Source organism: Procambarus clarkii, chromosome 40 (genome assembly GCF_040958095.1).
Source record: "Procambarus clarkii isolate CNS0578487 chromosome 40, FALCON_Pclarkii_2.0, whole genome shotgun sequence".
In the NCBI taxonomy this organism is placed as follows: Eukaryota; Metazoa; Arthropoda; class Malacostraca; order Decapoda; family Cambaridae; genus Procambarus; species Procambarus clarkii.
Window position 1 is genome coordinate 34,576,469 of NC_091189.1, and position 25,881 is coordinate 34,602,349.

At 43.2% G+C, this 25,881-nt stretch overlaps 2 protein-coding genes across 2 annotated transcripts in view; one reads left to right on the forward strand and one right to left on the reverse strand.

Moving 5' to 3' along the window:
• Nucleotides 1-632: 632 nt before the first annotated feature.
• Nucleotides 633-25,881, forward strand: part of LOC123758114 (uncharacterized) — a 92,043-nt gene continuing 66,794 nt past the window's right edge. The window contains exon 1 of the mRNA XM_069338951.1: nucleotides 633-792. The gene's annotated coding sequence lies outside the window, so the exon portion shown is untranslated. The remainder of the gene's footprint in view (nucleotides 793-25,881) is intronic.
• On the reverse strand, nucleotides 18,911-19,771 carry LOC138372881 (uncharacterized). The gene has a single exon (XM_069338555.1). The coding sequence runs from the start codon at nucleotides 19,769-19,771 to the stop codon at nucleotides 18,911-18,913; it is 861 nt and encodes a 286-aa protein (XP_069194656.1).

The following is a 25,881-nucleotide window of genomic DNA, read 5'->3' on the forward strand; positions in this document are numbered from 1 at the left end:
AGACCAACCGGGCTGTGGTGGATATGTGGGCCTGCGGGCCACTGCAAGCAACAACCTGGTGGACCAAACTCTCACAAATCAAGCTTGGTCTCGGACCAAGCTTGACTCGTGAGAGTTTGACTTGTGAGTTTTTCAATGTCTTCTTATCTGCTCAAAATGGGGGTGCGAGACCATCCACCAGTTGTGGCTTCAATTAAGAGTAAGAAAAAAATGTAACATTAAATACCCCATATTATTATTTAAGTCTCTTCCAGACACGAATAAGAGATCATGTGCGTTGTATGCCTTGACCAAGCAGACTTGCCCACCACGGTCAGTCAGGTTCATTAAAGTGGCCGTGGGACATTACATTCTACCTGGTACTACCGGTACTTCAGGTAGCTGCTAATTTGATAGACTGTTAATTCCTCACTAATTATTGTGCTTGACGAACGTACCCTCATCCCAGTCGTCAATCTCTCACACACATTAATCGTTCAGAGTGGGTGATAGAGTATCTCTGGGGACTATATTAGACGAGACCGACATTTTCGTGCATTAGTAGCCCGAGATACCAGCCGTCACTGTGAAGTGTAGTGCGATAAATGTTAAGGACTGTGAGAGGAAGTTTTATCAGCTAGCTTCTAGACTGTGTTGGAGCGCAAACCGTTAGGGTGCACTCTAGCACGAGTACACCATTGTGCACTCATTCTAAATTCTGTAATTCTTCAGCTAGACATATCTTATTTGGTGTCTATGTGAAGCATAGAACCAGGGCTGTTCATTAAGACTACGGTGGCCGCCATAGATGCTGTGAGTAGAAAAACTGCTATTAGCACGTATTTAACATGAAAGTGTGTAGACAGAGGAAGTGAGCGGGAGTGACTTGGAGGCCAGGAGGGCCAACGGTTTCCCTGCTTCCCTGGTAAGACAAGCCTGCGCCTGTCTTACCCTTTGGAGTCATTCTGGGCTTGTCACTTTGAAAGACATGTCTCCTTGTAGATTGGCCGAATTGTGAGGAACACCGTCTATAGCGACATTAAGTAACTCATTTATCATCGTTCTGAAAACGTGGGTCTGTTAAGTCGGAGACTGTTATCCGGAGTCGCAGCAATAGGAATTTCGATAATTAAGTGAAACTAAGTAAGTAGAGTTTATCACCATGTGATCAGTGCAGAAGCAATAAGACTGCATTGTGTATGATCTGTGAGCATCGTCAACATCTGTAGTCATCCGTCACTACATGATCACAATACCTGACTAGGAGGGAATAGGGAAGGTTTTCCAGTGTTTGTGAAATCTTCCCGTGGTAAGATAATTACCACCACTTTGGTGAACATAAGTTGCGTTCTAGCTGCCGTGAGGTGAGGACGTATCGCTTGGCCTCTCTGGTAGTTTGGGGTGTTTGCCGTTTTCGCCGGCAGGGGGTGTTGGTGTCTCTACCCTCCCTGCTGTTCCTGGCTGGAGTGGACGTGGCGCTTTTGACATGGGTGGCCACCTTTTCCCTGTTGTGAGGGTAAACTCCGTGGGTTTGGAGTTTACAGAGCATGCAGGTTATCCTGTAGTGGAGGTGGTCATATGTGACATGCTCCGTATCCCGGTCATGGATATCTACGGTGTTGAGCTGGTAACTGCTCACCGTGTGGTTATCAAGTTTGTGGGGGAAGCAGCGTACCATGACTTTCTCTGGCGGTACAAGGGACGTACCTTGCAGCTGCCGAATGGCACCGGATCTGTGTCTATATCGGATCGCAGTGGTGCTATGACGTATGTGAGCGTCCATAGGGCCCCCATGGAGTTTCCCGAGACACTCCTCCGGCGATTCTTCCAGCGGATTGGCACCATCGTAAGTGTGCGGCTGCACTCACTGTCTTCTGGCCATTATGCGGGGGTGAAGACCAATATTCGTACCCTTGGGATACGCCTGTAGTCGGACATTCCCTCCTCTATCCGGCTTTTAGGGTTCTACGTACAGGTGTACTATGCACGGCAACCACGGACGTGTTTTCGTTGTGGCCTGTTGGGCCATCAAGCTGCCGGGTGCACTGAAGATGCAGTTGCTCCCGTGAACATGTTCAAAGAAGAGGATTTCCCACTGCTCCCTCGGGAGGAGTACTCCGGGGGTGAGGAGGTAAGTGTCCCGTTGGATGCTGCAGCTCCCCCTGCATCGCCTGTCCTGCCTTTGGTTGTTGCGGACCCTCCTCCGGGTGTTGCCGTGCCGTCGGATGTGCTTCCTGATCCCGTCGCTGTCCCCGCTGCTCCCGATGACCTTCCGGGTGATCTCTGTGCGTCGTCGGCGCTCTCCTCTTCCTCGTCCTCTGCTCCTGTGCCTGGCTTTGCGCCCTCGTCTTGTGTTCCATCTGTGATGGGTGCTGGGGTGGCGGTGCCGCCGCCTGCTGTGTGCGGTCCGGTTCCACCTGTGGTTGAGGCTGCTGCTGTTCTGCGTCGGGCGGCGGTTCGTCTGGCTGGTGGTGCCCGTGTTTCTGGGTCCGCATCCGGCTCGGACGATGTCCGCCCGGAGCCCAAGCATTCCTGGCTTTCATCTTCTGCCTGGGCTGATGTTGGTGACTTCAGTGACTGTGGGTCTTCGGGTGTTGAAGTGGATCCGGTTGCATCGATGTCTACAGAGTTAGTGGTGGCGGAGGTCCATGTGCCTGCTGGTGCTGGTGCACGTGATTCGGCCGTGCCTTCTGTGCCTTCGCCTCCAGGGGGCTCTCCGCGGTGGGGGGTGGTGGCTTCTGCTGCCAGGGATGGTGTGGATTCTGTCCTGGGCGTGGCCCAGTGGTTACCTTACGGAAGGATGCACGCTGCCAGGTGCCCGTGGCCGCGGGTGCCCCTGTGGTGGTGCCCTTTGCCAGGCCCGTTCCTGTGAGGGTGTGCGTTGAAGACCTGGAGGACGTGTTGCCGGCGTCTGTGATGCCGCCGAGTCACTGGGCGTTGATTGCCGAGTTAATGCTGTCGGATGAACCGGACTGTTTTCATGCTGGGCGGGTTCCCGTCGTGTGGGGACACGTGGCGACTATGCGCCTCGTCAGTACTACCATCTGGGTCCCCTGTGTGCGGGTGTTTGTTTTGGGGTTCCGGAGGTTATGGCTTCCCCTGTCGATGTGCTGGACCCTCGGCGGTGGATGCTCTGGGAAGCGTTCCATGTGCGGTTCCCGCGGGCCCGGTTCCTGGGCAAGTATGTTCACTGATTATCTGTTCCTTTGATTATGTAGTACTGTGTGCCCCTCTGGCTGTAATGTTTGCCCTATTGAATTCTGTGCTTGTGCCTCACCGTTTGTTTATTGCGAGGCTGGTGGTTAGTTGTGAGTGTTCTTGTTTAATGTTTTGTGTTGTTATTGTGCCCTGTGTGGCTTGTGTTTTTTATTCTTGGTTTGTTGTATATTTTGATTGTCTTGTTATATTTTTTGTAGTTATATTTATGCCTTACCTGTACGTCATGATTATGTTTGTTTTGTTTCATGTGTTATTATGTTTTATGCATTGCTAGCTTGTGTAAATTGTTTTCTCTTGTGTTCTGTTTTGTCTTGATGTATGCTGTTTTCTCTATTTATTTATTTATTTATTTATTTATGCATATACAAGAATGTACATAAGGAATGTGAGGATACAAATATGGTAATTACAGTCTCGTAAAGCCACTAGCACGCGCAGCGTTTCGGGCAGGTCCTTAATCTAAGAAAATTTTAAGGAAGTAAATACTTGCAAAATTTATAGACAAAAAAATGATAACAGTTACATGAAATGAAAAAAAAGAAGATGAGAGAAAATTGTAGGTACAGTATATTAAAGCACATAGGTAGCTAAGATTGATTGCAATGACAGCTTGAATGGTAGTTGACAAAAATTGGTAGGCACAATACAGCAGAAACAATATAAGATTGATTGCAATGACAGCTTGAATGGTAGTTGACAAAAATTGGTAGTCACAATACAGCATATGGCTAGCACATAAAAGAAGACAGCAATGAACACAATGATAAGGTTGTTTGATATTACATAAAAATTAGGAGATTGGGTAACACTAGGTACAGAGCAAATTTAAAGCTCAGTGTAGGAAACTAAGAAGATGAAGTTAGGTACTTTTTGGTTTTGCTTTTAAATAAGGCAAAAGTTTTACAGTTTTTCAATTCACTAGGGAGTGAGTTCCATAGACTAGGTCCCTTAATTTGCATAGAGTGTTTACACAGATTAAGTTTGACCCTGGGGATATCAAAGAGATATTTATTTCTGGTGTGGTGATAATGGGTCCTATTACATCTGTCCAGGGAGAGTTTCAGAGCATGGTTTGCATTTAAGAACAGGGTTTTGTAAATGTAGTTGACACAAAAGAATGTGTGGAAGGAGTTAATATTTAGCAAGTTTTGGGATTTAAACAAGGGAGCTGAGTGTTGTCTGAAAGCAGAGTTAGTTATTATTCTGATAGCAGATTTTTGCTGTGTGATGATGGGCTTAAGGTGGTTTGCAGTGGTAGACCCCCTTGCACAGATACCATAATTAAGATAGGGGTAGATTAGTGCATAATATAGTGAGAGGAGAGCAGAGTTAGGAACATAATATCTGATTTTGGAGAGTATACCAACTGTCTTAGAGACTTTCTTAGTTATGTGACGAATGTGGGTGCTGAAGTTGAGTCTTTTGTCTAGGAATAGGCCAAGAAACTTGCCATCATTTTTATTACTGATGTTAATGTTGTCTATCTGTAGCTGAATTGCATTTGATGATTTGCTTCCAAATAAGATGTAGTAAGTCTTTTCGATGTTTAATGTTAGTTTGTTCGTTGACATTCATAAGTGGACTTTTTTTAATTCATTATTCACAACATTATTTAGTGTATGTGGGTTGAGGTTTGAATTGATAAGGGTAGTATCGTGAGCAAACAATATAGGTTTGAGAATATTAGAGACATTAGGCAGATCGTTTATATATATAAGAAATAGAAGAGGTCCTAAGATGCTGCCCTGTGGCACTCCAACGGTAATTGGTAGGGTGGAAGAAGTTGTATCATTGATGGTTACATATTGGTGTCTGTCACTAAGATAGGATCGGATGTAGTCAAGGGCAAGGCCTCGGATTCCATAATGCTGGAGTTTAAGTAAGAGGTAGTTGTGATTAACAGTATCAAAGGCTTTTCTTAGGTCAATGAAGAGTCCAATCGGAAACTCATTTTTGTCAAGGGCTGAGTAGATAACGTCAAGGAGACTAATGATTGCATCGTTGGTGCTCTTTTTAGGACCGGAAGCCAAACTGGCAGGGGCTGAGTATGTCGAATTTTACGAGGTAGGAATAGAGCTCTAGTTATGCTTGTTGTTTGTACTGTGCTGTCAGTCCTTCTGGCAGGTTTTTTTTTTTTTGTTTTTGCTTGTTATTATGTTTCTTCTGTTATTTTTATTGTATTTATTGTATTTACCTTGCATGCTTGCATGGTAAAAAAAAAAAAAATGGTGAACGTAGTGTTATGGTAATCTCTTGCTTAGGCAAGGAGATCCTGCCTATTCCTTTACTGCCTTTTCAACAACATATCTGCATACTCAAGTTTAAGAAATCGACAACAACAATACGTACTCAGAAGCCTGTGTCTTGTCTAGACACCCTTTTCCCCCTCCACCCTCAAGTACCCGAGACACAAATGCGAACAAGCCTGGGGACCATTCAGGCTTGTTCGCATTTGTGTTCCTCACGTGTGCCCCAAAGAATGAGGTGATTTGATAAAATGCCATGCCCAAGATTACCCACCGAGTGCTGGCAGGGGGATGGAAATAGCCTCAGTTACAATCCTTGTTATGGTTGTGGTAAGAGAAACAATCTTCGTCCACATGGTTTTATTCTCCGCCAGTAACCACAACAAAACAATTATCAGGTACATGAAATATTATTAAAAAGATCATAAACAAAAGAGCATCTGCTCCAAACATGCTACCTCCAACATCTGTAGTACTCAATCCCAACATTCCTCCCCTTTTAAATAAACTCTATCCCTACAGGTTAAGTCTATCAGGCGGTCGTATGACTCTTCCTGACTTTCTCAACTGGAAGTCCTGACCTGTTACTTCTGGGAAACATTCTTCTGAATTACTCCTTGTAGAGTCCATAGGGTTAACTGTATCCCCATTACCCTCTGCTGCCCCTTGCTCTGCCTCCCGGTCTCCTGCAGGTGCTGCTACCCCTTCATTATTAGGATGGATATCACTAGTTGCCCCACCCCCACCTGAAGGGTCTTCAAAATTCCCTGTGAACCTTGGCATGAGCTGATCTGCATGCCTTTTCCAAATAATGTTCCCAAAACTCTGCACTTGCACAGTGAAATTCCTGCGGCCCAGGGCTTTCCACTTCCAAAATTCCTTGCATATACTGCATCCCCCTCATTAAACAACAATTCCTCTCCCTGAGCCAACTGACTGGCCAAGCTAGTTACCGATTTCTCTTTATTGGGATTTGTCTTTACTTCTTCCATGTGCAGTTTAATGGCCTATTAAACAGTAATTCAGAAGGAGATTTACCTGTAGTAGAATGAACAGTTTTCCTTTGATTATATAAAAATCTACAAAGCCTTGTATTAATAGTACCTTCCGTAAACCGCTTTAGCCCTTCTTTCAAGGATCTCACTGTTCTCTCTCTGCTAGACCATTTGAAGAAGGATTATAGGGGACAGGTGTTACATGTTTAATACCATTTTTTCGAAAAAAAATCTTCCATTTCCACAGAAACAAAATAAAGAGCATTGTCTGAGACAATTATGTCTGGCAATCCAAAATTACAAAATGTTTTCCTTAGTAATTCACAAGTTACAGATGATGTGGTGGAATTACACACATGCACATCCAGAAATTTGGTGTATGAATCCATCACCACTAGGTAATATTTGTTATCCATATGTCCCGCATAATCTACATGAAGTCTAGACCAGGGTTTTCCAGTGCATGGCCAAGAAAGTACTGGGGCCTGTGGTTTCTGATAATTCTTAAAGCAAATATGACAAGTTTTTGTTATCTCAGCAATATCCTGGTCTATTTTTGGCCACCAAACTCAACTTCTAGCTCCTGCTTTCATAGCATTTATGCCATTATGGCCTACATGCAGCTGTTCCAAAATCTTACATCTCAGTTCCCCAGGCACCACCACTCTATTCCTATACAAGAGTACATCCTGGTGAATACTAAGGTCAGCCTTTACTGCAGCATACTCTGACAATAATAAATTATCATTCCAACCGTATTTGACATATTTCATCAACAGACTTAACTTGGGATCTCTATCAGTTGCCTTCCTAATAGTCTGGAATGAAATATCCTCAGAAGACATAGATTCCACCAGGTTAACATACTCCACTGGAATACTGGAATTTAATTCTTCTGTCACAGGCAATCTACTTAATGCATCAGCTACTACATTATCCTTGCCTGGCTTAAACTCTAAATCATACTCAAACTGAGAGAGTAGTAATGCCCATCTTTGAATTTTAGCATTGGCATTAACTGGAATCTGCTTACCTCTGCCAAACAATCCTAGCAGGGGTTTATGGTCTGTTCTAGCAAGAAATTTCCTCCAAAGCAGAAAATACCTCAGTTTTTTACAGCATATACCAAAGCTAAGGCTTCTTTATCTAACTGAGAATAATTCTGTTCCGCAGGAGATAATTTCTTGCTAGCAAAATATACTACTTTATCCTGACCATCTACTTCCTGTAATAATACACAACCCAATCCTACTGGGGAAGCATCTACCTCCAGTTTTAACGGGAGTCTACATGTAAAATTAGTGAGCACTGGAGAATTGATAAATTCCTGCTTAATATTCCTGAATGCATTTTCCTCTCTTGCTGCCCACTTAAATCTAGCACCTTTTTTTCAACAATTCATACAAGGGTGCTAATTTTGTTGAAAAGTTCTTCACGAACTTACAAAAATATGTAACCATCCCAACAAAAGACTGTACTTCCCCAACTGATGTTTGGGCTGGGGCATCTATTATAGCCACTACATTTTTGTGAGGAGTAAAGCCCTTACCTGAAATATGATACCCCAATTATTCAATGGCTTTGGTCTTCAACGTTGTTTTTTCCTTATTAATCATCACATTGTGCTTTTGCAAAAGATTCAAAACTTGTTCTAATCTAGCATCATGCACTTCCTCATTCTCTCCACATACAATAATGTCATCTAAAAAACTAGCCACACCTTCAATGTTAACTAACAACTGGGACATGAATCTCTGAAAAATTGCTGGAGACAAGGAGAGTCCAAAAGGAAGTCTTTTATACTTAAATAACCCTTGTGGGTATGAATCATTAACAATTTCTGAATCTCCTCCTCTACAGGAATTTGCAAGTAAGCATCTTTCAGGTCAATCTTAGAAAAAATTGCCCCTTTGACGACCACTGACAACAACTCATCTATCTTAGGTAAGGGTACTTCTCACAGTGTATGCGGTTGTTCAGTTCCTTAAAGTCTGCACAGATTCTCAAGGATTTCCGATCTGCCTTCAACACTGGTACAATTGGGGCTGCCCACTCACTATGTGTAATTGGCTCTAAGATGCCTTCTGCCACATGCTTTTCCAGGGCTGATTCTACCAATTGCTTGTAATGAAACGGCACTGTTCTTGCCTTGAAAAATTTAGGTGAAGCCCCACTTTTCAGGTGAATTTTTGCCACCATGCTATTACTTGGCTTATCTGCCTCCATTGAATATATATCTAACATTTCTTCGGCACTTTTAATTGTTTTAACTATCGACAATTCATCTAGGCCTACCAAGAAAATTCCCACTTTTTCCATGAGATCCTTACCACATTGGCTAGGATTATGTGAATCCACTACATAAAAATCGTGGACAATTTCTTTTCCATTATAACCTACTTTTGCCGACACCTTGCCATAGACCTTAATCGGTACATTATCATAAGCACTTAATGATTTTTTACCTGGTTTTCATTCAATTGTAAGGTATCTGCCCAATCTCTAGACAATGTTGACACTGCAGCACCAGTGTCCAGTTCCAAGGGAACTAACTTCCCATTAATTAATAAATTCACCACTTCTGACTTCACTGAACATACCTTTTCTTTTACTGAATATAGTCGGTTTTCCTCACCTGCAGCTTCTTCAGACGATTTCCCTTCCTATACTGCTTTGACCACAGTACCACTACCTCTTCTTCTTGCATTCCCTGGTCGTCTCCTCTCCCAGGCCTTGCTGTTCCTGTTCAGATATTCCCTACACACTCTCTGCAAGTGTCCCTCCTTGTTACAAAAGTTGCATTTATAGGCACGAAACTTGCACTTGCTACTTATGTGATTGTATCCACAGTGTTTACATCTGATCTAGCCCTGTACGACCATAATTTCCTGAGAAAAAGTCTTACTTCCAAAAGCCCTTTCCAGGTTCAATATCTTCTCGAGCACTGTCCATATAGTCATCGATTGTAGATCCAAATTTTCTGCCACCAGGTTAGGGAAAAAATTCTCCTTTTCCACTGCAATGAACAACTGGTCCCTAACCCTGCCGTCCAACTGTGCTCCGAAGTTGCAGTGGTTAGCCAAAGCCTTCAATTCCGCAAATAAATCCTGTACGGATTCCTGCTGCTTTTTCGTCCTCTTCTGGAAATCCATCAAACTCCAGTGATATGATGGTTTCAACACATACTGACGTTTAACCAGAGCAATCAGGTCTACATAGGTCTTTGTGTGAGGTAGCTCTGGTGCACACGAATTTCCGGGAACACTATATGCTTCAGAACCCAGTGAAACTAAGAGTACCGCTTTCTTGTTGGCGTCCTCCTTAATCTCCAGGTGCTGAAAGTTCGCTTCCAGCAGGCTGAGCAACAGGTCCAACGAGATCTTGGTAGTGTTTAACGGCTCCATTGACATGAGCGGCATAGCCATGGCCATGGTGGTAGTAGTAGGGGGTAAGCGCCACAGAACATTTTTTTTTCTGGGGAAAAAAATCACGTGTAGCGCTTGGGGGTTTTGAGGTCAAAGGTCAAATATCACGTGTAGTGCTTGGGGGGTTTCAGGTGAATTTGGGGAGTCACAGATTTGGGATTAAGGATTTCTTATGAGTGAGTAATTTCTGAGATTATAGAAGTTTGTTAAGGTTTCTTATGATGAAAATAAGTTCATACGAGTTTGTTAAAGTTCTTATGGGAGAAATTCAAATATCACGTGTAGCGCTTTAGGGTTTCTTGGTGAATTTGGGCAGTCACAGATTTGGAATTAAGGAATTCTTTTGAGGAAAATAATTTCTGAGATTTTAGAGGTTTGTTAAGCGTTCTTATGAGGAAAATAATGTCTTACGAGTTTGTTAAGAGTTCATATGGGAGAATTTTTTTTCAGAGTTCCTACCGATAATAAACAGATATTTAGGCTGTATATGTTTAAGTTGGATTCTTACTTAGAAACTAGTATATTGCTATATAACTAAATCATTTTCCTGCCCCCTCCCCCTCTGTATCTCCTGCTTGTACATCACACCCCTCCCTCCCCCTTACCTCGCAATCTCTCACTGCACCTGTGTTTACTTTAGACCGTCAGCCAGACGCCGCATGCAGGTCATCTCTTAATCTTATCTTATCTTCTCCATAATATCTGGACTGTCCCTCTCTCTCTCTCTCTCTCTCTCTCTCTCTCTCTCTCTCTCTCTCTCTCTCTCTCTCTCTCTCTCTCTTCCTATTTCCTTACAGCTATTTTCAGAGTTTCAAATAATCATAGAATTTTATTTATATGTTTATGACCGAATTTGTAAAAAGACCATTTTCAGAGAATATTGTCTTAGATGTTTTGTTAAGGAAAACAGACAACTTAGCCATAACATTTAGTTTTATATCCATTTACGACTATTTCACCTGTAAAGACCAAAATTGAACAGAGCCCAGTTATAGACAGAATTTCGTCAGAGTCCATTTTATACCTAAAAATGAACAGAGTCCACTTTGTGAGCAAAATTAGTCAGAGACAGTTTTAAGCTCAAATTTCAGCAGAGTCCAATTATCAACAGAAATTCGTCAGAGTCCAATTAACGACAGAAATTTGACAGAGTTCATTTTCTACCCAATTTTCATCAGAGTCCAGTTCATGATCGAAATTAATCAGAGTCCAATTGAAGACCCAAATTTGACAGAGACCACATTTTCGCTACTAGCAGTCCAATCCCCCTGAAATTTTAAACAGTCATATTTCAGTCGTAGTAAATAAGATCAAGTCAGTTACTGAGCTCCAGCTCTCGTCCCCCACCCTACTCCACCCTGAAGTCTTTGTTAATATCCTATCAATTCCCCTGAAATTTTTACCCTCTGTATTTCAGGCACCGTAATTAAGATCAAAACAGTTAACGAGATCCAGCTCTCGTCCCCACCTTAGTTCTCTCTCGTATCTTTGTAAATAACCCATCAATTTCCCTGAAATTTTTACCCTCTGTATTTCAGACATAGTAAATATGATGTAAACAATTATAAAACTCTAGCTCTTGTCCTCTGTCCAAGTTCACTCCTGTAAATTCATTACTATCAGTCCAAATCCCCCTGAGATTTAAGCACCCAACTACATTTTCAGACTACAAAAGCCAGTTCAGTTATCAAGTTTCAACTCTTGTCCCCCAGCTTAGTTCATTTTGTACAAGTTCTTTATTTTCCAACTAAATCACCTGAGATTTAAGATCACCTTACTTCTAACTTAGTAAAATTAATCTGGACATTAGCCAAGCTCCATTTCCTCTGTCTTAGATCGTCGAACATAAATATATCCGATCAAGTCCCTCTCCAGCCTAACTCTTTATCAGAGTAATCACCTTACCCTTTCCCTCCCTTACCTTCTCATCCCCAACGTATCCAAACCTTCCATAATCATACAGTATTTGCATATTTTCTCTATATTCAGCTATGTTCTTCACATTTTTCCATGTTTTCTGTGTTCATTCCATGTTCTACAAATGTTCACAGCATGCTCAGTTCAAATTTTTTCACCTGTTTTTCTCATTTTTTCTGTTTTCTACCATTTTCCCTGTATGTTCACTATGTTTTTTGTTATGTTTTTCATGTACATCATATGTTCTCTGTATAACTTTTATACTCAATATTCGTGTTCTCAATGTTCTTAGCTTGTTCTTCACATGTTCAGTGTTCATTCTTTGTATTCCCTATGTTCCTTATCATGTTTTCATATTCTCTATAAGTTCATATTCCCTGCATGTTCACTCTATTCATCAACTTTTTCTTACATGTTTTCTGTGTTCACTGTGTTCATTCCCTTACTAACCTCAATTTTTTATGTTTTGCTTCTTTAAAACCAATTTGTTTCTTCCATTCACTAACTAGTTCTTTGTCAAATAATATTATACTGCAATACAGTTCCCCCAACAAATTTAGTCACCCAGTTTTATTTGCAAAACTATGTCAAAGTAATTCTCGTAGTCAACTTAATAGTTCTACCAACCCTGTTCTTAAACAAATCTACGCTTTATTCAGTTCCAAATTTACAAAGACAAACCTTTCTTGTAACTTCTTAACTAAAATCTTTCGCCAATAAACTAAAACATAGTCACTTTCGTCATATCTCAACTAAACTTATTATCCAATCAACCAAAAATAGTCAGGATTAATCTCATTCAACACCGTTCTTAACTAAAATAACCTTTCTCTTAGCTAAAAATTGTCAAAGGAATCTTTCCAACTCTGTTCATAACTAACTTTAACCATCGTCATTCAACTAAAAATAATAACTTTCATCATTTCCTAACTAAACTTATTCCATAGTCAACAGAAAATAACCGTGTTCATCATGTTTCATTGTTATTTCTTATCTAAAAAATTATCCGCCAATCGTCAGAAAAGTTATGTTCATCATGTTTTGTCTTTTGCTTAACTACAAGTATTCATCAGCCAACTAAAAAAATAGTTACTTCATCATGTTTCCCTGTCATTTCTAAACTGAAATATCACTTCTCTCATCTAAAATAGTCATGTGTAGCCTCTTTCCAACACTGTTCTTAACTAAAGTAACCTTTCACTTCGCTAAAATAGTCATATTCATCATTGTTCCTAACTAAAATTATATGTCGTTAAGTAAGAAATATAGTCAAAGACCCTCTTCGAGACATCAAGGACTCACTCAAAGACATCAAAGTTGCACTCAAAGACATCCTTTGAGACATCAAAGACATCCTTTAAGACATCAAAGTTATTCTCAGAGACATGAAAGTTATTCTCAGAGACATAGAAGTTATTCTCTAAGTAACCTTTCGTTCGTCAGAGAAACTTTCTAAGACATCTTCGTTCATTAAAGTTAATCTCAAAGGCATAAAAGTCATTCTCAGAGCTATCAAAATTTGTTTTCAAAGTCATCAAAGTTATTCCAAGAGACGTCAAAGTTAATGCAAGACATCATCTTTCATCAAAGATATTCTCTCTAAGCCATCAATGTTCTTCTCTAAGACATAAAGTTATTCTCTGTCATCAAAAAGTTATTCTCTGAGCTAACAAAATACTACTCATGTTCTCAAAGACATTCTCAAAGTCATCAAAGTTATTCTAAGAGCTAACAAAAGTTATTCTCAGAGTCACCTTCGTTCTTCAGAGAAACTTTCCAAAACATCTTTGTTCATCAAAGTTATTCTCGGAGTCATCAAAAGGTATTCTCTAACTCACTTTTGTTCATTAAAGTTAATTTCTATGTTATAAAAGTTATTCTCAGAGACATCTAAAGTTAATCTTGCTCATCAAAGTTGTTCTCTAAGACATCAATGTTGTTCTCTAAGACATCAAAGATGTTCTCTAAATCATAAAAGTTAATCTCTAAGTCACCTTCGTTCTTTAGAGAAACTTTCTAAGACATCTTCGTTGATCAAAGTTATTCTCAGAGTCATCAAAGTTATCTCTAATTCACCTTCGTTCCCCAAAAAAGTTGTTCTCTAAGACACCTTCGTTCATCTAAGAAACTCTCCTTCTTCCATCATGTTATTCTTTAAGACATCTTCAGTCATAAAATTTCTCTCCAAAATGTAACTAGTTCAGCTTTTCATACCAAACCTGCACTTCTGTTAAAATATATTTTCTTAGTCACTTTACCCTAAAACTGTTCTCTGAACTACACTGTTCAAACCTACGAAACCTATCCTCTCCACCCAATGTTACTTAGTTAAAGTAACGTTCCTAAACCTAACTTTACCTATCCTAACTTAACTCACCTTACCTTTACCTATCTTACCTAACTTAACCTGCATAACCTAACTTTACCTATCCTAACATAACTTACCTTACCTATCTTACCTAACTTACCTAACCTAACCTAACTTATCCTGCTTAACCTAACTTACCTAACTTAACCTGCATAACCTAACTTTACCTATCCTAACATAACTTACCTTACCTTACCTATCTTACCTAACTTACCTAACATAACCTAACTTATCCTGCTTAACCTAACTTACCTACATTTACCTAACTTAACCTGCTTAACCTAACTTTACCTATCCTAACTTAACTAACCTTACCTAACTTACCTAACTTATGCAGGCGATGCGTCACAATAACGTGGCTGAAGTATGTTGACTAGACCACACACTAGAAGTTGAAGGGACGACGACGTTTCGGTCCGTCCTGGACCATTCTCAAGTCGATTGAGAAACCTAACTTATCTTGCTTAACCTAATTTACCTAACTTAACCTGTATAACCTAACCTAACCTGCTTAACCCAACTTACCTTACCTTACCTATCTTACCTAACTTACCTAACTTAACCTAACTTATCCTGCTTAACCTAACTTACCTACATTACCTAACTTAACCTGCTTAACCTAACTTACCTTACCTTACCTATCTTACCTAACTTAACCTAACTTTACCTATCCTAACATAACTTACCTTACCTATCCTAACATAACTTACCTTACCTTACCTAACTTTACATATCCTAACTTAACTTACCTTACCTATCTTACCTAACTTAACCTGCTTAACCTAACTTACCTAACTTAACCTGCTTAACCTAACTTACGTAACTTATCTTACCTATCCTAACCTAACCTAACTTGCTTTACCTAACTTAATCTTACATTCCCAAACTGATGTATCCTAACTTATCTAGTCCAACCAGACATGATCTAACCTACATAATTATTCCTGCTTGTCTTTTGTGTTTCGTCAATCATTGTCTCATATTCATTTACTCATTTCAAGTGTTAATTTCTCAAATGGACATTTTTGCATTTGACTCTGATGAAATTTGAGCTTAAAACTGTCTCTGACTAATTTTGCTCACAAAGTGGACTCTGTTCATTTTTAGGTATAAAATGGACTCTGACAAAATTCTGTCTATAACTGGGCTCTGTTCAATTTTGGTCTTTACAGGTGAAATAGCCGTAAATGGATATAAAACTAAATGTTATGGCTAAGTTGTCTGTTTTCCTTAACAAAACATCTAAGACAATATTCTCTGAAAATGGTCTTTTTACAAATTCGGTCATAAACATATAAATAAAATTCTATGATTATTTGAAACTCTGAAAATAGCTGTAAGGAAATAGGAAGAGAGAGAGAGAGAGAGAGAGAGAGAGAGAGAGAGAGAGAGAGAGAGAGAGAGAGAGAGAGAGAGAGAGAGAGAGAGAGAGACGGTCCAGATATTATGGAGAAGATAAGATAAGATTAAGAGATGACCTGCATGCGGCGTCTGGCTGACGGTCTAAAGTAAACACAGGTGCGGCGAGAGATTGCGAGGTAAGGGGGAGGGAGGGGGTGTGATGTACGAGCAGGAGATACAGAGGGGGAGGGGGCAGGAAAATGATTTAGTTATATAGCAATATACTAGTTTCTAAGTAAGAATCCAACTTAAACATATACAGCCTAAATATCTGTTTATTATCGGTAGGAACTCTGAAAAAAAAATTCTCCCATATGAACTCTTAACAAACTCGTAAGACATTATTTTCCTCATAAGAACGCTTAACAAACCTCTAAAATCTCAGAAATAATTTTCCTCATAAGAATTCCTTAATTCCAAATCTGTGACTGCCCAAATTCACCAAGAAACCCTAAAGCGCTACACGTGATATTTGAATTTCTCCCATAAGAACTTTAACAAACTCGTATGAACTTATTTTCATCATAAGAAACCTTAACAAACTTCTATAATCTCGGAAATTACTCACTCATAAGAAATCCTTAATCCCAAATCTATGACTCCCCAAATTCACCTGAAACCCCCCAAGCGCTACACGTGATTTTAGACCTCAAAACCTCCAAGCGCTACACGTGATACTTGACCTCAAAACCCCCAAGCACTACACGTGATTTTTTTCCCCAGAACAAAAAATGTTCTGTGGCGCTTACCCCCTACTACTGGTGGTAGCACACTCCACTGTTGTATGCGAAGCGTCCACTCGTCCACACGACGTACCCTGCTCACTCTTAATCCTCACACCACGTCTCGTACCCAGGCTCTCTGCCGGAGATGTTTAATCCTCATCGCCACTGTTATGGTTGTGGTAAGAGAAACAATCTTCGTCCACATGGTTTTATTCTCCGCCAGTAACTACAACAAAACAATTATCAGGTACATGAAATATTATTAACAAGATCATAAACAAAAGAGCATCTGCTCCAAACATGCTGCTTCCAACATCTGTAGTACTCAATCCCAACAATCCTCTTTTGTCCGGTCGTGTGGGTCGAGCGGTTAAGGGATCCTATACACCAGCAGAGTGCCCCTGGCAGTATGGGTTTGAGTCACTTCTGGGGTGCGAGTTTTCAATTGCATATAGTCCTGGGGACCATTCAGGCTTGTTTGCATTTGTGTTCCTCACGTGTGCCCCAAAGAATGAGGTGATTTGATAAAATACCATGCCCAAGATTACCAACCGAGTGCCACCGACCCGTTGCCATTCTGCAGCTGCAAGGTACGCCCCTCGTACCATCGGAGAAAGTCACGGTATGCCGCCTCACCCTAAACTTGATGACCACACAGCGAGCAGTCAAAAGCTCCACACTGTAGACGTCCACGACCGGGACATGGAGCATGTCACACATGACCAACTTCACGAGAGGATATCCTGCTCGGCCAGTAAACTCCAAACCCACGGAGCTTACTCGCACAACAGGGAGAAGATGGCCGCCCATCACAAAGCGCCATGTCCACTCTACCTGGAACAGCAGGGAGGGTAGAGACCCTCACACCCCCTGCCGACGAAAACGGCAAACACCCCAAACTGTCGGAGAAGTCAGGCGACACGTCCTAACCTCACGGCAGCCAGAGTGCAACTCAGTACTGTAAATTGTTACATTTTTATTTTGACAGTCGTCTTGAGAGGAGAGTGTTAACATAACTGAGTGGTTACTAGGGGGTTGTCTCATTGACCCGCCTTGCAGTGTTGACATTATTTTAATTGCTTTTGTTGCAATTACTAGAACTGCCCCTTGAGTCCAAAGTGAGCACCCGTACTGTTCAGATAGTTCATTATTCAGCCCGAGCAACACAGATGGGAATCTGTGTTATACTGTGAGTGGGACAGAGAGGAATCAGTTGCTAAACTTGCTGTTAGTTTAGCTGACTTTAACGTGTCACTGAAGGACATTAACTTAACATCAAGATTGCTTTGTTTTGTATTAGATTTAGTTCTTTATGTATAAATTGTTATTGTTGCCAAAGAAACTATGTCAGTACCTTCCAATATTATTGTCCCACACCTACTGCAACATATCAAACTGTTCTTGTGATTCTTTAATGAAGGCTTGATTCTGGATTTGAACCTGATTCATAACTGGACACAAAATTAAATTTAGTGTGAGAACTCATAATCTGACCTTAATACTGCACTACTCATTCAAGAAGTTCAACGACCTAGTAGATAACGATTCTAATTGTTTTGGTATTCTGGCAGTTGCTCCCACCTAAGTATTTCAGTTTTTAATTAATTAATCTGCTCTGGCACTTAACATGCTGGGTTATGCAGTCAATTTTGACCGAGGACATTATTACAAATGTCCAAACTCTTCTCAAGGGAAATACGAAATATCTCACAAGGACGTTAGTCAGATGTCCGACGGAAATAATGAAACAAGAGTATCTCCTCAAGATATGAACAATGTGGACATGTTAATATCGGCACTGGATTTGAAGCATAGTCAACAGTCGGACAGAAAACTGTTGAGAGGATTCCCTAAATTGTTAGCAACTGATGTCCCTCTAATGTATTACAAGTGTCCGCTAGAGTCTTATCTTTGTGCGTGTCTTATGCACCCTCATCACATATGGAGCCATGATTCTTTTATCACGAGTGAACTGCTAGCTGTCGTGGAGGGTGGACGTGTTCCCTGCACTATCCGGCAGTTGGTGGTTGTTTGCCAGTTTGGCCGATTGGGGGCGTGTGTCTCTCTGCCCGCCTGTGCTGACGTGGAGTTCACGATGGGGGGTCCCTCTCCCCCCTGTACTGCAGGCTCAGTCTGTGAGGCTCGAATTTTCCGGACGGGCTGGGTACCCAGAGATAGCGCTGGTGTGTGATTTGCTTCATATCCCTGTGATAAACATTTATGGAATCGAGCTGGTGACGACACGTCGAGCGATAGTGAAGTTCATGGAGGAATTGGCGTATTGAGACTTTCTCCGTCGATACGAGGGGCAGACCTTACCCTTGCCGGATGGTGCGGGCACTGTGACCTTCTCTTATCAGAGTGGTGCCCTCACTTACATCATTGTGCATGGGGCTCCATTGGAGTTTCCAGAGGGTCTGCTACGGCGATACTTCGGCCAGTTTGGCGCAGTGGTTAGTGTGCGGGTGAATGTGGTGTCTTCCAGTCCACTCAAGGGTGTGAGGACTAACATTCGCACCCTGGTCATGAGGCTCCGGGAAGATATTCCATCGTCTGTGCATCTAATGGGTTACAACGTTTGGGTGTTTTACGCCCACCAGCCTCAGACATGTTTTCGTTGTGGCCTCTTGGGCCATCAGGCTGCTGACTGCTCTGCGCCTTCCATTGCACCCGTGAACCTCTTCAGTGAGGTGGATTTTCCGCCGCTTCCTGTGGAGGAGGATTCGGTGGATGTGGACGTCTCTTCAGCCGCGGATGTGCCTCCTGTGTCGCCCGATGCACCCCTGTTGTTGTCGCCTCTCCTCCGGAGGTTGTGTCGTCGCCTGGTGATCATCCTGCTCTGACTATTGTCCAGGGGGTCCTTCCGACTGCCTTCTGCTCGCACCCCCCCGTCTTCCAGTTCGTCCTCTGCTGCGTCTGACCCTGTCCCTGCACCCTCGCCGTCTGTTCCGGCTGTGCTGGGTGATGGGGTGGATCCAGCGCTTCCTCCAGTGCCTGGCCTGGTGCCCCATGTGGTTGAGGATGCTGCCGTTCTACGACGTACATCGGTTCGCCTGGCTTGTGTTGCGCATGTCTCTGAGTCAGCCTCCGGGTCTGATGATGTGCGGCCAGAGCCTAAGCGTTCCCGGCGTTCTTCTTCAGCATGGGCAGACATTGGCGCCTTCGATGCTTGTGGATCTGCCGGCAACGGAGGGGTTTCTCCGGTTTTGTTGCATACTACGGTGATGGCTGAGGTGCATTTGCCTGAGGATGCCAGTGCCGGTGTTTCGGCCTCCACTTCAGATATGGTGTCTGCGGATCCTGCTTCGGGTGCGTCGCCTGCGTCGGATGGCTCCGGTTCTTCGTAGGGGGTGGTTCCCCCTGCTGAGGTTCGTGATGAGTGGGGTGGCCTGCTGGTGGTGGTGAAAAAGGCTGCTCGTTCTGGGGGTTCTGTAATCCCTTCCTTGTTCCCCGTTTCATCGGCTGCGGTCTCGACGCCTCTTCCGTCTCCGGCCATCTCTTCAGTGTCTCCTGCGGTCTCGGTGGAGGTGTTACCATCTCGTCGATTGTTCCCTGCTCCTGTGCGTACGGCGACGCGGCCGTCTCGGCAGCCCTCGTATGCTTTTTCGGTGTCGTCTGCTACCTCAAAGGACGTGGTTTGCGCTCCGCAGCCTCGTTATGGGACTTGCGTCGGTGAGCTTAAGGAGTGGCCGTTTCCGCCTGATATGGAGATTCCCGAGTTTATGAAGGGCCCACGGCGGCAGGGGATTCGTCCCCCTACCGACAGGGATTATTTGATTTGGGAAGCCTATAAGCGAAAGTATCCTTGGGCTTTGGAGACGTATGGTCCTGTCTCTGAGAAATGTATTCCTCACTCATGATTCCTTTGTGTATTGTGTGTTGTGGGTTGTTTCCATTTGTGTACATGGTTGTGGGGTGTGGGTCGGGTGTGTGTGAGTGGGTAGGGCGGGTTTGTTTCCCGGTTCCTGCGTGCTCCGGTTTGTGGTTGTGGGTTTATTTGTGTGGCTTGTGTGTGTGTTCGGTTCCTGTGCAGTCAGGGTTTGGTTAGTGTGGGTGTCTGGTTGTGGATGTCATGTTCTTATGTTATGCTTTGTGGTTCTATGTTTTTATGATGCTGTTTGTGCGCTTGTTTGTGTCGTGTTGAGTGCCCTTCAGGCTGTTGGCGTGACCCGGTCTGGGTTTATGCTTTTTGTCGTGTTTTGCCATTGTGTTTTTCTTTTTGTTTGCTGTATACTCTTATTCCTTTCTTGTTATTATTATTATTATTTTTTTCGTTTTGTGTTGGTGCCTTTCCGTGTGTGTTTGAGGTGCTGGTAGCCTTGTTCTGTATATTTATGTTTTGGTGTGTTATTTCTGTATTGTATTCTGCTGTGTCTAATTTAATTGTTGAATTTTGTTTGTAATTATTGTTGTTTTGTGGTCGGCCCTTCCAGCCGGCATTTTTGTTTAGTACATTTGTTCCTTTATGTTTTGCAAGTTTGTGCTTTGTCATTTTCTTCTGTTCTATGTTGTATTTGTTTACTTTTATTGTACTTATAAGCATGCTTGCATAAAAAAAAAAGTGGACATGTTAATATCGGCACTGGATTTGAAGCATTGTCAACAGTCGGACAGGAAACTGTTGAGAGGATTCCCTAAATTGTTAGCAACTGATGTCCCTCTAATATATTACAAGTGTCCTAACTTTGTGTGTGTCTTATGCACCCTCATCACGTATGGAGCCATGATTCTTTTATCACAATAGCCCTATACAGCTAGTGATAACTTGGTTCTGAATTTTACACAGAACCCCGAAGTCTAGTTAGCGTTAGGAACTTCAAGGAAAATTATTAAACTATTTATAGTTTATTTTATAAAAAAAATACGAAAAATACAATGTAATACAATAACTAAGTATGTTACCCGATCTGAATCATTAGCTGTTTGGAGTAGTACCTTGAGGGGTAAAGGAATTTGACATGAACCTTTGTGCAAATGTATACGCGACTTAAATTAAAAACAAATATATGAACAAAGACAGTTTAACACATGCTCGAAACATTACCGTTGCAGAGGTGAGGTGTCTGGTGTGGTTAGGGAATGAACGCGCCAGATGCACTTATAAATTAAATGTTTACAAAACATGGCTAATGTATTGATAGGAGGAAACATTAGGTGAGGGAACGTTGGTTTTTGGCAATAAAATGAGAGGATGACTCCAATATCACAGAAAAGGAAACATAAGGGGTTGATCCTAAGGAATAGGTACATTATAATGCTGTATGGGAAATACTGTGGAAGCAGCAAAACGGATGAGTATGTTGCTCCTATCGACACACAGGTGACTAAGACTGTGTCTGAGATCTTAGAAACAAAGGAACAGGATGTCCGAGTCTAACCACCTGGGCTAAATGCTAGAGCGACGGTCACGCTTTTTGCAGGTCGGCGTTCAGTCCCCAACCGTCCAAGTGGTTGAGCAACATTCCTTCCCACCATTGAATCCCAAATCCTTACCCAAATATCCCTTCCAAGGGTTATATAGTCGTAATGGTTTATTGCTCTCTCCTAATAGTTACCATTACCTCACCTAGGAGAGGTTACGTTCGGTCTTTCAACGTATCTGAAATAAAGCAATTTCCTATGAATTTAATTTAACAATAAACCCAGTTGACGAGACAAACGTTTAAGGGAGTATAATATTGCAGAAACTAGCTGGCAAAGTATTAACCTACACCATCCTTATCTTGGAAAACGAAAAATGAACCTTTGATATTGATTGATACTGATACACCTTTTACAGCCAGATGACTACGGCCAATATGTTGAATATAACACGTGATATTTGGACTAAGTACTGAGAATTTGAGAAAATGTGAAGTTGAAACCTGATGCTTAATTCATACTTGTAGTGCGTGAACATTCAAAGCGTACACTGTAATTTATGTTCATTCAGATAATATACGGTTTAAAGAGGGATACCTGAACGGAGATTTACTCGTAAAATAACTGAGATGAGCTCGCGAATAAAGGATGACTTCGAGAAACAATGATCAGAGAAGATGCAGATAGCATGGATGCTCCTAGGGAGGAGAAAAATATATTGGACCTATAGAATATTTTGTGGCTCCGATATTTGATGAAACGGATAGAAAAGCTTAAACAATTCAGAAAGGCTACCCTGTGAAGGTTTCGGGGATCAATGGTCTCGTGCTTAGGTCTCCGACCAGGCCTCCAGTTTGGTCGTCTGGTTAACCAGGCTGTTAGACCCGGCTGCTCACAGCCTTACGTATGAATCAAAGCCTGGTTGATCAGGTATTACCCTTTGAGGTGTTTGTTGAGGTCTCTCTTGACCACCGTGAGAGACTGACCAGTTATGTACAGCGGAAGATGGGGAAGGGAACTATCAAGAAAAAGGGCCAAGCCATTACGACTATATAGTACTTGGAAGGGATCAGGATAAGGGTTTGGGATGGGACGGGGGGAAGGAATGGTGCCCAACCACTTGGACGGTCGGGAATTGAACGCCGAATATTGCACGAAGCGAAACCGTCGCTCTACTGTCCAGCCCAAGTGATTGGGGCAAAAGAGAGTGTTGAAAAGTTTTGGGCCACTAATGTTGATAGAGTTCTCCCTCAGCATACCTATTGCACCTCTGCTTTTCATAGTAGCTATTTTGCAATTCCTATCATGACTTCTGGTTTCATGTGACTGGTTTCATCGACTGTGGTGCGTCGATGTTTTAGTCAGTGAACCATCTGCCAGCCCAACCCGCGCTTCCAATCAACTTTTTGAGGGGTAAGACGAATTACATGCCACGTGCACTGTTGGATGCAAGATGCAACGGTGAATTGTCGCAACATTGAAATGTTGCAGAACTAAAGATGAGGAAGCCTGTGAATGGATGGATGGGTGGGGATAGCCGTTGCCCAAATGTAAATTTTAGTGAGACGCTAATTGCATTTGAAACTGAGAAATAAGTATTGTTGAACGATGTGAAACGAGCAGGTGTGTTTTGAACCTCGGTGAGCTACGAGGTAGTGTTCGGGAAATGAACGATTGATGAAACGAATGTGGGGCTCTGAGTTTACCTCATAACAGAGGAATAAATGTTGAACGGTTTGCTGGCCGTGGTGGGGGGGGGGAGGGGTTGCTGGACGTGGTGGGGAGGGGGGGAGGGTTGCTGGACGTGGTAGGGGGGGGGGGGAGGGTTGCTGGACGTGGTGGGGGGAGGGTTGCTGGAGGTGGTGGGGGAGGGTTGCTGGACGTGGTGGGGGGAGGGTTGCTGGACGTGGTGGGGGTGAGGGTTGCTGGACGTGGTGGGGGTGAGGGTTGCAGGACATGGTGGGGGGAGGGTTGCAGGACATAGTGGGGGGAGGGTTGCAGGACATGGTGGGGGTGAGGGTTGCAGGACATGGTGGGGGTGAGGGTTGCTGGACATGTAGGGGGGGGGGTTGCTGGACATGGTGGGGGAGGGTTGAAGGACATGGTGGGGGTGAGGGTTGCTGGACATGGTGGGGGGAGGGTTGCAGGACATAGTGGGGGGAGGGTTGCAGGACATGGTGGGGGTGAGGGTTGCTGGACATGTAGGGGGGGAGGGTTGCTGGACATGGTGGGGGAGGGTTGCTGGACATGGTGGGGGAGGGTTGCAGGACATGGTGGGGGAGGGTTGCAGGACATCTAGGGGGGTAGGGTTGCTGGACATGGTGGGGGTGAGGGTTGCTGGACATGTAGGGGGGGAGGGTTGCTGGACATGGTGGGGGAGGGTTGAAGGACATGGTGGGGGTGAGGGTTGCTGGACATGGTGGGGGGAGGGTTGCAGGACATAGTGGGGGGGAGGGTTGCAGGACATGGTGGGGGTGAGGGTTGCTGGACATGTAGGGGGGGAGGGTTGCTGGACATGGTGGGAGAGGGTTGAGGGACATGGTGGGGTGAGGGTTGCTGGACATGGTGGGGGGAGGGTTGCAGGACATAGTGGGTGGAGGGTTGCAGGACATGGTGGGGGTGAGGGTTGCTGGACATGTAGGGGGGGAGGGTTGCTGGACATGGTGGGGGAGGGTTGCTGGACATGGTGGGGGAGGGTTGCAGGACATGGTGGGGGAGGGTTGCAGGACATCTAGGGGGGTAGGGTTGCTGGACATGGTGGGGGTGGGGGGGGAGGGGTGCAGGAGAGAGGGGGTAGTGGTGGAAGGAGCTGCGGGAAACTGGAGAGAGATATTTATTGATCAGATCTCACCTCTCCCTTTCCTTACCTGAGCAAACATTAGTGGTATTTGAGCTCATATATTCAATGCATTTTTAGAAGTATACATTTTTAAAGTATACATGCGTCACGAGTCTGCGTGTGCAAAATCCTAATTTCAAAATTGTTGTACCTCTAACTATAAACATTAAGTCTTACTTAACGTCCAAAACACAATGGAATAAACATTTTTCCTAAGCGTTCGTTCAGGCCGTCACACTTGCAAACACGCTGCCACCCTCTGGCCTCTTGTACCAGCGCCCGCATGGTTCTTGCATGCACTCCCGTCCTGGAGAACACTGCATGTTGCTACATGTTCCTTTGCAATACATCTTGGCATTGTTCCAAATGTTGTTACACACAATCATATTCACAGTAACCATGGGCCAATGCACGGTTCTCGTCATTGTAACCTTCACTACATAATGTCTTAATCACTGTAACCATCTACACTACCCCAGGCACTGACAATACCCCTGCTGCAACCATCACCACGTTCCCTCTCCTTCACCATCTGTCCTACAATGTCTTAGCAGCATCGTAGGCCATGCCCAGTTCATTGTCATGCCCAGTTCACGGCCATGCCCAGTTCATGACCATGCCCACCTCATTCCCAGTTCACGGCCATGCCCAGTTCACGGCCATGCCCAGTTCATTCCCAGTTCACGGCCATGCCCAGTTCATTCCCAGTTCACGGCCATGCCCAGTTCAAATTTGCAAGGTAGCCACTCCGATAGAATACTTTGGAGCTACAAGCACTTAATTAGCCCCAAGACTACAACACTTAAATGCAGCGTTCACTTGTTGAATGTGTAATGTAAAATATGAGTTGTTTCGTGTTATTTCTGGATTCATACTCACCGGATTTGTGCGCCGCTTGAGGGGCCCTGAAGTAGAGGAGGGCAGGAGGAGCCTAAGCTTCTCTATCACTCACCTCGACCCGTGACCACAGTCCGGCTACTCCCGTGTACTTCCACTCCTCTCAACCGAAATGTGTTAAGTATTATAGTGCTTGATTCACTAATACTTACTCCTAACTTGTGGATTACAACAGGCGAGGTGATGGCCACAGGGACCCCCTATCCAGAGGATGGGCCTATGGACGCCCTATTCTCGTTGAAACCGTCGACTGAACTGGTTTGGCACGACTTGAGCGACGTGGACAGTTCCAAGTTTAGTGGGACGAATCAATTTGAGTTCATATATATCTTAAGAGAGGACAAACACAGCACACGCTCCAATCAATCTTAAATAAAAATGTGTATGTCGTAATTTTATATTTTAATTTTATTTTTGTTATATTTACAATGTCATAGAAGTGAACATGAAACTAATATACAAAACAAAATATTTTTTTAGAAACAAAAAGAAATGATTTTTAAACAAAA